Source organism: Aedes aegypti, chromosome 3 (assembly GCF_002204515.2).
Source record: "Aedes aegypti strain LVP_AGWG chromosome 3, AaegL5.0 Primary Assembly, whole genome shotgun sequence".
In the NCBI taxonomy this organism is placed as follows: Eukaryota; Metazoa; Arthropoda; class Insecta; order Diptera; family Culicidae; genus Aedes; species Aedes aegypti.
In genome coordinates, this window is record NC_035109.1 from 149,197,500 (window position 1) to 149,213,621 (window position 16,122).

The window sequence follows — 16,122 nt, forward strand, 5'->3', positions numbered from 1 at the left end:
TTATGTGGGCACACTATAATGGATTCCAAACAATTATGTAGTAAATAATACACCTCAAAGCATCCTTATGATTCCTATCAACGCCCCTACATAAAAAAATCATGGAATCCTTATTTATTTAAATGCAATGAAAGTTTGACAAAAAATTATAATTTTTACGTCAAAAAACAACAAATAGCCATTTATTTTCCAAATCTCAATTGATTTTATAATACTTGTAGTCAAAGTCCCTTACTTGAACACTATGGCATTTATAAACTTTGATTTGAATTTAGCTATAAATCTTAAGGTGAAACAGTTTGGAATCAACTTCTAAGATTGGACTAAAACTTCAAAGGCACAAATCTCGCGAAGAAAGCATCCCAAAACAGTGCACTTTTTATTTTGGCTTTCTTCACTAGCAGAAAGCTTAAAATAAGAAGATCAGGAACGTTTGCCAACTATTTTTCCAGTTTTGTGCCTTTGAAAACGTGAGTAGGGGGAGAAGCCGGCCATCTTTGGATTCCGAGATGTTTCACCTTAAAAAGAAAATCTTGTCCCACTCGAACTTTTGTCGCACTCTCTCTAGTAATGTTCAATTTTGGGCTACTAAAAATTGAAAAATAAATCCAGCCGGTCTTAAAATATAAATGTACGACTGAGAAACCCTTTTTCTTCTTCTTCTTTCTGGCGTTACGTCTCCACTGGTACAGAGCCTGCTTCTCAGCTGTTCTTATGAGCTCCTCCACAGTTATGACCTGAGAGCTTACTATGCCAATGGCCATTTTGCATGTGTATATCGTGTGGCAGGTACGAAGATACTCTATGCCCTGGGAAGTCGAGAAAATTTCCAGCCCGAAGAGATCCTCGACCGGTGGGATTCGAACCCACGACCCTCAGCTTGGTCTTGCTGAATAGCTGCGCGTTTACCGCTACGGCTATCTGGGCCCCATATTTACTGAAAAATACATGAGCTCATGCTTGAAAAACAATCAGTTTTTATACAGTAGATTGACATAGATGTAAGTAAAGGTCGCCTAACAAACGGCTGTTTCATTGGACTTGGTAAAATAAGGAACCTGAGCCAAGAAAAAAATATAGTAATAATAAATATAGTATAATTCTAATGTTAGTGTGACTTTCAGAAAATTGATTGCAAGCTTTCTAGATTTGTTCAAACTTGCATTAAAAACTTATTAAAAAAATACATATAAAAAACAAAGCAGTACATCATCGATATCACATCATTAATCTAGAAACAAGTTTTATCTATTTTTCATACAAATAACGCAACGTCTTCTAATTACAGTAATTTTACATAAATGCATATATACTTAAACGAAAAAACATCTCTGAACCGAATCGATGTGGGGACGGACCTGGTATAGCGGTTAGAACACACACCGAGGACCTGAGATCGAATCCCATCCCGGAGAAAGTCTCTTATGGCTTAAAAAGTGTCGACTTCATTTGGAAGGGAAGTAAAGCTGTTGGTTTTAAGATGAACTAGCTCAAGGTTGAAAATCTCGTTAACGAAGACAAAGAAAAAAAAATGAAAATAATATCCATATAACCTACGTAAGACATCAATCCTACGCATTTTTACCAATCCAAGTAATCATTATGAAAAAGAGAATCCAATCTGGTATTCGTCGGAAAGGACTTTCATAAGAATGTTATTTAAAAATGAGATCTAAATCATACTGAAGCTTTAGAAAAAGCAAGACTTATGTTCGATGTCCGTGTAGGCTTACCAGATGGTATCCTTTGGGAAGACATGTCCTCCTTTTTGATCATGCGTCCTCCCGTCCTCCTTTAAACTGAAAATGTCCTCCTTTTTAAAATTAATCGAATATTCAATTTATCCATTAGTTTTCTGCTCATTTATTCTTGAGAATCTCTAGCTTTATATCAGTCTTGGATACGGATAAAGGATTTATCAATTTGAAACCAATGTTGGTGGCTTTGTGAATTTTCACTTTTTTCTATACGTTTACGAATTTTAAATTTTGAAATATGTTTATTTATTTCCAAGATTTTTGAATCGAATATGAAAAAGTGTTTCTGATTTATTTTGCTAGATAATGTTTAATTGTTAGATAATGAAAGATATCTTCATGAACTCTTTCCTATCACCTCGCTGTGCATATTCGATCAACAGCGACCTTTTCCATGCTGCATGAAGATCTATCGGGTATAAAATGCTTTTGGGTTATCAAGATAAAAATGTTTGCACTTAAACACTTGCTTAAATTATGATTATGTATCACAATATTCTATAATAATAATATTGGGCTTATATCAGGGCCAATTTATCAACCAAATTTAAAGGGTATTAGTTAAGTTCTTCTTGAAAATGAGAAATACAGGTCCATGTATGTTCTTATTTAACAAAAAATAGTGAAGAAAAAACGTTTCTATGGAAATCTGTCTAGAAGAAGTACACCATCTATTTATCTAATCGAAAACGCTATTATGCAACAATTAAACCTTAGGTCTCAAACGGAATAAAAGTTCATTTATTCATCAATACAAAAAATACTAAACATTTAGGAAAAAAAAATCAAAATTACAAAATGATTTCCCTGTTTGCTCAGGAAATCACGAAACAAAATTTTTTGAACTTCTCATAGTAAAATAAAATATGTTTTCTAAGTATGCCCTTCACTTAAGTTTTGTATAAAAGGTAAAAAATTAAGATTATTTATTTATTTATTTATTTATATTTATTAATTTACAATGTAAGGTTCACCTTTTTCAATTATTGCATTCCGAATTCATTTAACGTAACAGTTTCTGAATTGTGTTCACTTATACGTTGCTATTTTCATATTTCTAATACTAATTCCTTCTGTTGAAAAACTCTCTGCACTCTGTTCGGAACCTATCCAATCGATCAATAGATCTTATTTCTAAAGGTAGTTGGTTCCAAAACACAACGCCACGAACGAAGAAGGTACCACCATAATGAGATGTAGCATACTGCGGTAAAACAAATTTACATGTACGCATGCTACGGAATGGTTGCAGTTTAGTGAAGAGATAATGCGGTGTAGTTGTTTTGATTATCTTAAAGAGTGTTATGCAAGAACGTAGTTTAAATCATAAAAATTAAAACCTAATAAATTGTGCTGTAGTCGTGAAACACTAGAAAATCTTGTTAAACTATAGACCCATCTAACACAGCAGTTCAGGGCAACTCTTAATCTGTCAAGGGCTCGAGCTGAAGCATTATGTAATAGCTCTATGCCATACAAAAAATGCGGAAGAATAAGTGATTTAAACAATCTAAGCTTAATTTCAACAGAAACCATATTAGCCGTGAGCTTAAGGTGTTTTAAACCTCCATAGATTTTTCCACATTGAATATTAATGTGGGAATCCCATTCTAGATCATGTTGAAATATCACCCCTAGGTTTGAAACATGATTCACATAAGAAAGAGTTTCACCTCCTAAGATTCGTCTGATCATTATCACTGTTGTAAGTAGCTTTATCAGTGTTCTAATTATCACTTTGTCTAAGTGTTCTAATTGTCATTGCTTAGTGTTGGGTGTAGAAACTTCGCTATTTTTGCTTCCTCAAACTGGTTTTGATTGATTCACGTTTATTCTTGAAGAAGTGGTTCACTTATCAGTATTTTCCATTAGCATTTTCTATTTTTTTTTTTCAAAAATGAACATTTGTTAAGATGGCAAATTTTTGAAATGTCCTCCTTTTTCAAAACCAGTAAAGCAAAATGTCCTCCTTTCTGAAAAATTCTTCTGGTAAGCCTAGCCATAAGTGACAATCTCGGGGATAAGATTCGATCTCAGGTTCTCAGCGTGAGAGGCGTGTGTTCTAACCCCTACACCACGTCCATTCCCTCATAGGAAAATAATGTAGATTGTGAAACAAAATCAAATTACATTTATTCCATTATATCTGACGGCACTCGAGCCTAAGAAAAGAAAGAATAAATAATAATAAGATACAGTTTCTGTTGAGTGGTTTATTAAATAGTCCAGCAAGGAATAGTAAGAAGAATACTTTCATATATCCTGAGTTCCTTCAAATGTTGTCAACCAAGGTGGGTCACTTAATATTGTTATCCAAAACCTTCATGTAAGTACGTAAACTTGCACGCATGCTTCCGGTATTCTCTGCACATGCCTTTAAGCTCCTTGGTCATACCTTTGGGACCACAACTGAACACGGTCACAGATTTCCTGAAAAAAAAGAAGCCATGTCAAACTATGATATCACAGAATATGCTCAATCTTACCCAGCGTATAAAGCTGCTAAATCCAGAAAAACTTCATCCCAATTTGGACGGCCTTTGTTGATGCGTGCCTTGAGCGTGGGGTAATCTCCAAAATACTCATCTATAACATTGACATTGTAGTTTCGAGTTAGAAACAGCTTCAACGTAAATCTATCTGGTTTGTTCTGCTTCCAAAACTGGAATTTTCAAATAAAATTCTAACTTTATCGGGTTAAAAAATCAGACAAATTTTTGAAATACCCTTTCTTGAAGCCTTTTCAACTCGTCTGCAAACCAGGTGAACATTTCAGCTTTTCTCACAATCCAGATGAGGTGGATTCTAGAAGGTCGATCAGTGTTAAAGTTTCTGAAAGAATGAAAATAATCAGATTTCTGTTGATCCAAACAAACACCACTGAATCTTACAACAGATGGCGGACAAAGCCCGCAAACGGTGTAATACCGACGCCTGCTCCTATGTAGACTATTCGCTTGCACTTCAGCATACCGGTCATCGCCGATGGGTAAGGGCCGTCCAACAGAAATTGTAGTCTCCCAAGAGCGTTATGTCCGGCTCCGCTCTGTTTCAGACGTTCCTTTTCCGAAACAAGGTCATACAATCGTTGAGTCCAGTCGCCCCTAACTGCAACGGTTAGCGAAACCGTATTGTGGATTGCTGTTGGGAACTACATGGAGAAGGTTAACGTAAGCTCAGCTGAGTTCGACATTCATAGTTGATGGAACATACGTCAACGACTGTAAACGGGTGCCACTCAAGGGTCGAAATGGCTGGACACTGTAAGAGGACGTACTGGCCTGCGGATATCACAATGCGCTTACTACTGGTGAATCGCAGGCGTAGATATACTCCGTTAGCTGGTAGGACGTACGACTGCAAAGTGGATACTTTTCGCCTGTCCGAGTGTGCGGTGAGGTATCGGATGATTATGTCGAGAATGTAGATCGATAGTCCCGTTAGTGGCCAAATCCACGCCTGTTGGAGACCACAAGATATGGATAGCATGTAACCAATGGATAACATATCCTACACAAAGAAGCCAGCAACCGGAAAATTCTTCGATAGATCACCTAACCTGGGTTTTACATTCTATTTTCATCACGCTGAAGGGGCTGCTTTCTGGGTGCTGGGAGGCAGATGAAGCGAGCTATTCAATGAAATACATATAAACTTGATAAACGTCGTACTTATTCTTATAAAGGAAGGGAGACATGCCAAGTAAAGCGTAACAGGGTTTGTGCTTGATTCCTAAAAATTCGGGTTCGTGAAAAGAACGATTGAGAATTCTGCGATCAGATATACGATGCCACAAAATTTGGATGAAAATAAAAATAAAAAGTTTCCAGCGAGTCTCGAACGCGGGACCTCTGGATTAGGAATCGGACTTCATACCACCGTACCACCAGAGGTTACATATGAGCAAAGTGATTATTTGCCAATATTAATACATACTTCATGTGATGGTAGGTCATTTGGCATAAAGTCGTTTGGCATAAAGCCGTTTGGCATAAAGTCGTTTGGCATAATGGTCGTTTGGCATAATAGTCGTTTGGCATAATGAATCTTAAACCAAGAATTTCTCAATATTTTGTTTTTACGTTTCTATTGAATCTCTGATGACATCAGCCTTGTTTTGGAGTCAATTGATACAAAATGACACTTTGTTAAACAATCATTCGCTTTAATAAATTTAAGCATATTAGAAACTTTATTACCAATAGTATTTTATTATTTATCCAGAAATTACCCTTCTTTCAATTAATAATTCTTCTTTTGAGTTTCGCTATTGGAACAAATTCTTGCACTGAAGATTTTTATATATTTAGCACAAATTAACCATTCTTTTAATTGTTCAATTTTTTTATTTAATTAAAGGTATGAAAATTGTTGATTTAAAATTTCAATAAATTTCTCCTTCTTTTATGGAAAGTCTGTTCTTTGGAGCTATATTTTTCATTTTTTTTATTTCCAACTGACAAAAGGGCGGCAATCGACAACAATGATCTGCTCAACTTATCAGCGAAAAGAGAAATCGATTACAGCAGTTACTTCGATCGGTTGTGCTACTTTTCCCCGAATGTCGTTTTCCTCAAACGCCAGTGCTCCGAATATCCCGTTTCCCTCCGAATATCCCACTTCCCCGGAAGGTTTTAAGCACTCATAATTGTCGTAACTTCATACATTTCAGGGTGATAAACGAACTGACCATCTGGTATGCACCCTTCTTTATTTAAATAATTGGCGGTTCTTTCAAGTCCTCTGCATTTTTGCCAAGAATGACAGAATATTTCCTTCCTTTGACTGTTTATCGTTCTTTCTTGTCACCACTTTTCGGAGAAACCAGTCATTCGGGGAAATTTATCACAATCACTTCGATAATTCTGAACGCATTTTTTTATGTCATTTCGTTTTATTATGCTGAAATATTTTTTGACGTCCATTCTTCTAATGGTTTAACTATTAATTTTGGCTTCTTCTAAAAATAGGCTGTTTTTTATATTCATACTGTTTTAAATTTTATTATTTAGTAAAGCTAAATGTTAACCATTTTTATACTTTGCTTTTTTATCAATTCTACCCAGATGTGTTGTTAGAATGATAATTACTTTAAAAACTGCCATTATTCAAAATATTATTTTTTTGGGGCAAACGCGTGATCTCCTTCCGAGATATGCTGGAAAAAATATTATTTCAATCACAAATTGTCCCTTCTATCGATAATAGACTGTGTTTTTGATGTACACTTCCAAAATTCGAATTTATATTGAACCGTTGAAAAGATTTGCCAAAAAAAGCCATTATTTTCTAAAGTAACTTTCATCGAGTGTTACGTCCAAACTGGCACATAGCTTGATCTGCAGCGAAATATTCTGCAAACTGCGAACTTTCTTTGCTCATATACTGTTTCCAAATATGTATATCGCAACAAGCTCAAAGATACTCTATATTCTGAGATGTAAGGAGTGTATTGAAAAGTAGTTGCAAACATTTAAAACGGTATATCTCAGAGCATAGTACATCTTTTTGAAAGCTTTTTTCACGCAAATCTTCATCATGTCATCAAAAATTGAAGCAGCTGAAAAAATATTGAATAATATGCAGTCTTAACATAAATACAACAAGATTTATAAAGCATGGAAAATAAAATCTTGCACAAAATTCCATTTTTGAAGTGTCTTCTGAAGATTCGATGATTTGTATTGAGCAAAATGTATATCAAACAAAATAGGATGAAAAGCTAATTCTATCGGAAAATATGTTTACTTCACACAGCACGTGAAAAGAAATTCAAAAAAATAAATTATTGCTCTAAAAAAGCTCAATAATTTGAACAAGGTCGGTTTTAGAAAGTCACTTCTATTTAATCAACTTTTGAAGCTCTGTCATACACAGCGGTAATTATATAGAGTTACATTTTTTGCTTACGTTACTTCATAAATATGCAAAGAAACTTTTCCAATCAAAAAACAATTTTTTATTCATTACAATCGTTCGATATTAGCATTAACGTGTAGAAAGAAAAAATCAAAAAACGAGGACCTTAAAAATCGACTTTTTTCGATTTTTGTATTTGCTCTTAAATGCTTGTTAATGAATTTTTCAAAATATTGTTAACACTATGTCATGAGAGTTGTGGCACAGAATATATTGGCATAAACAGAAATCATTTTTTCTTAAAATTTAACACATATATTAACATATCAATTTTTCCAGAGGTGTGCAAGATTTTCATCGACATCTGTTAGTAATTTGCAAAATTATCATGCAAAATGCCACTTTCTTGAAATAATATCACCGCATCATCATTTTTAAATACATTGTAAAGCATTTCTGATCAAAAGATTGTTTGTAGGTTCAACCCATTATTTTTTAGACTGTTTTGAAAGTTTGCGACTACTTTTCGATACACTCCTTAGAGACGATTGTACCCCGTTTGGCATAAAGTCGTTTGGCATAAGGTCGTTTGGCATAAAGCCGTTTGGCATAAAGTCGTTTGGCATAATGGTCGTTTGGCATAATGGCCGTTTGGCATAATGGTTGAGTTAGAATGAATATCGGCATTTTGGAAGCTTTTACCGAGATCAGCACCACTGAGCCCATAGCAAAAAGAACATAAAGTATCGTTGAGTTGTTGCGATAAACATATTTAAAAATAGTAAATTGACAAAGAAAGTTCGCAGTTATCAATAAAGGGAACGCACATATTTTGCTGCAGATCAAGCTCTGTCCCAGTTTGTACGTAACACTTGATGAAAATTACTTGGTAGAAGAAGGAAAAATTTATTTGCAAAATATTAAAAGCTCTTATCCAAAGATCTATTAATGCAGCATAATGCAAAAATAGCCTATATACGAGAGCAGATTATTTTTCGTTTAAAATGTGAAAGGCTCTAACACTACATATCTTCTCACAACATAACTCAAATGAACAACACATTTTTGAAAGAAAATATATGTGGCAAAACTTTTGAACGATTCAATATAAATTTTAATTTTGAGAGTGTACATCAAAAACACTGTCTATTATCGAAAGGAGGGAAAATTTGTGATTGAAATAATATTTTTCCAGCATATGTTGAAAGGAGATCTTGTGTTTGCAAAAAAATATGTTGAATATTTACAGGTTCTAAAGTAATTATTATTCTAACAGCACATCTTGCAAGAATTGCGAAATATATAAATGGTAAACATTTAACTTGACTAAATAATATAATTTAAAACAGTATAAATATAAAGAACAGCCTATTTTCAGAAGAAGGCAAAATTTATGATTAAATCAATAGAAGATTGGACGCCAAAAACTATTGCGGTATAGTAAAACGAAAAGACATCAAAAATTGCGTTCAGAATCATAGCTCTGGTCTTACTTTTCCCCGAATGTCGTTTCTCTGAATGTCGGTTCCCCGAATGCCAGTTCCTAGAATGACTAGTTTCCCCGAAATGTGATAAAGTTTAAATAGGTGCTATAATAGTCTTTAGTGGCTGGAAGGTGGACGAGCAAGAACGATAAGCAATCAAGAGAAGCTGGTATTCTGTCATTCTTGGCTATACACATGTTGGCAAAAATATTGAGGACGGTAAAACTCGAAAGAACCACTAATTAAATAAAGAAGGGTGTATATCAAACGGTCAGTTCGCTCATCACCCTGAAATGTTTAAAGTTAGGACAAGTATGAGTAAAGTGCCACAAACTTTTCGGGGAAGTGAACTTTTTGTTGAAGCGGGATATTCGGGGAACTGGTATTCGGAATACTGGCGTTTGGGGTAATGACATTCCGGGAACCGACATTACGGGAAAAGTAGCACCATCGAAGTAACAGCAGGAATCGATTTCTCTTTTCGCTGATAACTTGAGCAGATCAATGTTATCAATTGCCACCATTTTGTCAGTTGGGAACAACAAAATATCTGAAAAATAAAGAAATCTTAAAAGAACAGCCTATGTATAAAAGAAGGTGAAATTTGTTTCAGTTTCAAATGAACAGTTTCTATGCCTATAATTGGTTATATCATATTTAAAAATAATACAATGTTTGAAAGAAGGGTAAATTAGTGCTAAATATATCAAAATCTTTAGTGCAAAAATTTATTCCAATAGTTCCGCTATTGATTTAGAATTAATATTTGGAAGAAGGGTTATTTCTGCATAATTTTATAAAATATTATTGATAATAAGTTTACTAATACGCTTTAGTTTATTCAAGAGCATATGTTTGTAGAATAAAGTGACAATTTGTATCAATTATTATCAATTATTGACTCCAGAACAAGCCCGAATCTCATCTTAAGAAATTCTTGGTTTCAGACTCATTATGCCAAACGACCATTATGCCAAACGACCATTATGCCAAACGACCGTTATGCCAAACGAATTTATGCCAAATGACCATTATGCCAAACGGCTTTATGCCAAACGACTTTATGCCAAATGACCTACCACCCTTAGAGACACGTCACGAATTTTATTTAGTAATGCTCTCTAATGTCACAACAATTTTTGGAATTATTAGTTTGAAAAATCTCTGAACGAACACCACCTATCATTTTTTTTGCCGATATTTATTTTAAGTCAATTGTTATGCCAAACGGCCATTATGCCAAATGACCATTATGCCAAACAGCCATTATGCCAAACGACTTTATGCCAAACGGCTTTATGCCAAACGACCTTATGCCAAACGACTTTATGCCAAACGGGGTACAATCGCTTCATGTACAGCGACACTTGCTATGTTGTTCTTTGAGGCCCAACATCAGCAGATACCAAATTTGGGTGGTAATTTTTGCTAAGTTATTGCGATTTCATACGATGCTTTCTTAATTGATATATGATCTGTCAGTTCATACAACTTAACACGATTCTATATTGTACTATTTACGACATGTTTTGTTGTCAACACAGATTGTCGTTTATGAATCGTATTGGGGATTTATATACAACTTGTGTTGAAATTGATAGCGCTTGATTAAGATGCCCAATCAATGCGATTCTGATTTCTGACGTACAAATATGTGATTTTGGATGCACATTCTTATACGATACGTGGTTCACTGGGTTGTATCCACTGGTCGGGTATTACCCCCAGTAATTTTCTTAAGTATTCTAAATTTTCTTCCAAAACTGTCTTAGAATTTTCCCCAGTTGTTCTAGCAGATCTTTCGAGGATTTCTACAGAATACCTTCCGAAGAAATCCACGATGGTTTGTTTTTGAAATCGATAAATGAATCACTGGATAAAATCTTGAAAAATTTCTCTAAATTTGTTTTGTAGGAATTCAGATGATTTCTTTAATATTTTTTGGAGAAATTCCATTTCTATGGTTCTGCTTAAGAAAAGCCAAGTTGAATGTTTGAGTTATCTCAAATAAAATTCTTGGAGAGCTTCCTTAGGAAAATGTGTTGAGATATTCCCTGGGAACAATCACTAAATGATCTTATATAGAAATTTCTGGAGTAACATTTGAGCATTTCGGCAAATACCTGAATAAATAGCTGATGAGATTTCTAGAGAAAATCATGAAAAAAAAAACAACAAACAGTAATACTTGTCGTAATGTCCCAAAGAATTCTAAATAAAAGTCTTATATATTGAAAAAAAAATCTGCTCTGATGTTACTAAGAATCAAACTTTTATCTTCTGGCTTGTTTGATGTTTTGTTTTCTTGATTCCTGTTTGGTCTCTTTTTGGTTCCGTTTAGATCTCTTTTTACAGGCATTATTATTAATTTATTTAGTTGGTGTTACATCAATTAATTTGAACCTCATTAACGATGTCCATGGCTGTGTCCCTTCAACTTCGATTTTGGCCCACGCTCTCAAGATCTTGTTGCACCTGATCAAGCCACCTCGCTCTCTGTGCTCCCCGCCTTCTTGTGCCAACCGGATTCGACGCGAACACCATCTTTGCAGGATTGTTTTCCGGTAGTCTTGAAACATGCCCTGCCTTCTGGATACTGGTTTCGCCGTAGAGCCTAGCGAGCTCGTGTTTCATTCTCCGCCGCCACACACCGTTCTCCTGCACTCCGCCAAAGATCGTCCTAAGCACCCTTCGTTCGAAAACCTCAAGCGCTTGCAGGTTCTCTTCCAGCATGGTCCATGCTTCATGTCCATAGAGGACCACTGGTCTTATAAGCGTTTTGTACATGGTACATTTGGTGCGGGGGTGAATCTTTCTCGACCGCAGCTTCTTCTGGAGCCTACAGTAGGCGCGACTTCCACTGATGATGCGTCTCCTTATTTCACGACTAACGTTGATATCAGCCGTTAATAAGGATCCGAGGTATACAACTCATCAACCACCTCAAAAGTATCCCCGTCTATCGTAACACTGCTTCCTAGGCGCACATTGGTTCACTTTTGAAAAACATGGCAGAAATTGCGCATTCTCAATAATTCACTATTTTTACCCATTACAAGTGTTTTAGAACATGATTTAGTGTTGAAGACTTTATTTTGGGCATAGTCACATTTTTTTGATTGTCATAGGGCAAAATTCTAACAAAAATGCTGTCTTTTATACGTTTTTTGGCTCTCAACTTTTTCAAACAACTATCGTTTAGGCAAACGTAGGCAAGAAGAATCTTCTTCAATCGATTCCTTAGCCTTAAACGCGCGTTTGAGCAAGATGTCTCCGCGGGGAGTGGCGGGGAGCGATTTGTAAGGTATAAAGAAACTCTTCTTTAAATATTTGAAGTACCTACAACAATAAGTATCAATTTAATAAGATTAACGACACTTGAATATAAATTTCCATCCGAAGATGATGAGAGTGAGAATGAGTTCTCGACTAGAAAAAAATATGCTGAAACCTAAATTTGCACGGGTTTTGGTGAAAATTTATTAGTTGAGTTTTGAAGCTAAAATTTAGGTTTTTGAACATGTGCAGCTATTTAACGTCTGGACATGTAGAAAAACATGTTTATTTTTAACTTCTCGTACGTATTCTCAACTATTTGATATAGAAGATGAATGTTTGATTTTGTTTTTCAACTAAAATCTAATGTTTGGAAATGGGGTTTTTGCCAGCTATTTGAAAATCTGGACCAATGTGAGGCGAGCTCTGTCGCGCTCGGTTCCACCTATCAGCCAATTTGTTTGCTTCGCGGATTATATGGATATTGTCGGCAGAAGATTTGGAACGGTGGCAGACCTGTACACCCGCCTGAAGCGACTAAAGTCGGCCAGGAGGTGAATGCGTATAAAACAAAGTACATGTTTTATACGCATTCACCACCTGGCCGACTTTAGTCGCTTCAGGCGGGTGTACAGGTCTGCCACCGTTCCAAATCTTCTGCCGACAATATCCATATAATCCGCGAAGCAAACAAATTGGCTGGATCTTGTGAAAATTGTACCTCGGTTATTGAACCCGGCTCTCCGCATGACACATTCTAGCGCGATGTTGAACAGCAGGCACGAAAGTCCATCACCCTGTCGGAGGCCCCGGTGGGATTTGAACGAACTGGAATGTTCGCCCGAAATCTTCACGCTAGTCTGCATACCATCCATCGTCTTGTGAGCTTCCCGAGAAAGCTGTACTCGTCCATGATTTTCCATAGCTCTCCGCGGTCGATGCTATTATAAGCCGCTTAAAAATCGATGAACAGGTGATGCGTTGGGACTTGGTATTCACGGCATTTCTGAAGAATTTGCCGTACAGTGAAGATTTGGTCCCATTTTGATGAGTTCGGCTCCGATACCATCATTGCCAGCAGCCTTGTTGTTTTTGAGCTGTTGTATGGCATCCTTAATTTCCTCCATCGTTGGAGCTGGTTGGTTTCCACTGTCCGCTGTGCTGACGTAGCCATCGCCTTCGCTGTTCTGACCTTCTGTGCCTGTGCTCTCTGCGCTATACAGGTGTTCATCGTAGTGCTGCTTCCATCTTTCAATTACCTCATGTCTGTCCATCAAGATGCTCCCATCCTTATCCCGGCACATTTGAGCTCGCGGCACGAAGCCTTTGCGGGATGTGTTGAGCTTCTGATAGATGTTTCGCGTTTCTTGAAAACGGTACAGCAACTCAATTTCTTGGCATTCCACCTCTTCCAGGCGACGCTTTTTGTCCCGGAATTTGCGGATTTACTGCTTCCGCTTCAGTCTGTATCGTTCCACGTTTTGCTGCGTATCATCAAAGACAAATTAAAGACCTCGATGTCCCTTGCAGTTTCCCAAAATTTTATGGCTCATAAGGTAATCTAGAATGCCGTAAAAAGTGTACTGCGATCTGTCAGACTTGGGTACCTTTTGTACTACCGAGGGACCAAATGCAGTACTAGAAGTGGTACACAATCTGAGCCCGAGTGTGACGGATCTGATATCATGCTGCAGCATTGCAGCCCATGCTGCATTTTTCTCCTCCAAAACCTCCTTGTTTCTTGATCTCCGTTCCACATATCCGACAATGCTTTCGGCAGCGTTGACTGTCCTGTAGCAGTCCTCAAGAACGGCCCTATCGAGCTCGCCCTCATCCGGCAACGCTGCCTCAAGATACTGTACGTACGCATTGGTGACATCCGGTTGTTTCAGTCACGCTAGATTGTACCGAGGCGGGCGTCGGTACCGTACTCAAGCCGTTCTCATTCGTCAGCCGGTGGGCGCTGAACTTTCCAATCGTCCGGACTCCTCCTCCTGGCCAATCTGAGCGTTCAAATCTTCTAAGATGATCTTGACGTCGTGGATTGGGCAGCGGTCGTACTCGCGTTCGAGCTGCACGTAAAATGCGTCATTGTGCATCCGGAGTGTGGGCTATGCACGTTAATTATGCTGAAGTTAAAGAATCGGCTTATGATTCTTAACTTGCACATTCGTTCATTGATCGACAACACCCCGATCACGCACCTTTTCATATCACCCATCACTATAAAAGCTGTTCCCAGCTCACGTGTGTTGCCGCAGCGCTGGTAGATGGTATGATTACCCCTAAACATTCGCATTTTTGCTCCTGACCAGCACCCCTCCTGCAACGATGCCAAAACCGCGGATCTTCAGTACCGTAATTCGGGGTGTAGTTGATCAGTGGGGAGAAGTTGATCATTCACGTACCCACATGTATAAACTGTCAAGAGATCTATGATTCGGTTTCAATTAGCACAATTTTTGTGACGTCGTATTACCTGATGGCTGCCCTTGATGTTCCTAAGTTCGGTTTCACATTCAAGATAATTATACCATGGGAAAACAGATTTTTTATGGAATGTTTGATGAACTGTTGAAGGGTTCTTCTCCAAACAATCGACTATTGACAAGGCTATATAAATACTACATTTAAGTAAACTGTTTCTTACATTGCAGATATATTCTGTAAATTCAGTTTTGAATTTGCATTGTGGATAAACAATCATTTTCTGAGTGAAAAATGTACTTTTTTGTGTGCGAGTTGCTAATTTCAAAGATAATTGCATACCTTTAGGCGTTTAATGTGGTGTGTTCTGTAATTTCCATCTTTCAAATTAAAAATTGACCGATATATCATTTAGTTGTAAGCTTTTTGAGGATTGATCCAGATTCAGTGACCCCAAATTTAGTGAATAGCATATCTCTTTTTTTCAGGAAACTTATCGCAATAATTGATCAACTTCACCCCGGAATCAAAAACTTCACTTTTTGATTTAAAATAAATGATGTTGTTATTAAGTGAACATTTCGTCGAAATTTCGTTTGTATAATTTGATAGATATCCAACCAGTACATGTTTTAAAAATATTTGGATAATAATACATGCATTCTACTAGGAGTTACAGAACAGAATCGCTCGAAAGTGATCAACTTCACCCCATTTTACGGTACATCGCAAAGTATGCGTGTGCTTCCGATGAAGTTGAGAGATTTACAATTCCACGTGCCGAGTTTCCAATCGCCAGTCCATTTTCGTCGCTGTGGTCTTTGCCGATTGTTTCGGTCCGTATTCTCTTGTTGACGTTCCTGTGCTGATGTGTTTTTACGGTTAGCTTGCAGGGCCTGATACCAACCCCCTAGATTTCCCCAAATGTTCGGAGGATCATAGTGCGCAGTTTAGCTTAGAGTCCTTCTCTGGCACTCGGACGATGATCAGTCGCCCCTGACATGGGGATAGACGCTGTGTGAGCCGCTCCTAACATTGGCTACAGATGCTCCAGGTTTGCAGTAGCAAAAGCAAAAGCAATTCCCCCTTTCCCTGTCAGCAAACGACCTAAGTTCCCACTGGAGTTGGTTACCCGATCCTCAATATATGCGTAAATTTAATTTAGAGTGTTACTGCATCTCTGTAGTAGTCATCTGCATCTTCGCTCTTCCACAATACAGTTATTGTTAAAGCGATGTAGGTATGATAGGCAAACAGTTTCAATACTAAACAAATCGCACTCGCTCTGCGCGCGTGTGGTATCATAAGATGGGTGGATG

General features: G+C 37.1%; 1 protein-coding gene across 5 annotated transcripts in view; it reads right to left on the bottom strand.

Annotated features, from left to right (window-relative positions):
* Positions 1 to 3,868: 3,868 nt before the first annotated feature.
* The window catches only part of LOC5572965 (NADPH oxidase 4), a 33,282-nt gene continuing 21,028 nt past the window's right edge, over positions 3,869 to 16,122 (bottom strand). For 4 of the 5 annotated variants that reach the window (XM_021851469.1, XM_021851470.1, XM_021851467.1 and 1 more), the window contains exons 8-13: positions 5,317 to 5,388; positions 4,971 to 5,216; positions 4,649 to 4,908; positions 4,484 to 4,589; positions 4,244 to 4,419; positions 3,869 to 4,187 (exon numbers count right to left, since the gene is read on the bottom strand). In XM_021851469.1, coding sequence (XP_021707161.1) covers positions 4,067 to 4,187; positions 4,244 to 4,419; positions 4,484 to 4,589; positions 4,649 to 4,908; positions 4,971 to 5,216; positions 5,317 to 5,388 — 981 coding nt within the window. In that variant the 3' untranslated portion in view covers positions 3,869 to 4,066. The remainder of the gene's footprint in view (positions 4,188 to 4,243; positions 4,420 to 4,483; positions 4,590 to 4,648; positions 4,909 to 4,970; positions 5,217 to 5,316; positions 5,389 to 16,122) is intronic. The other variant, XM_021851471.1, reaches the window with a different exon arrangement.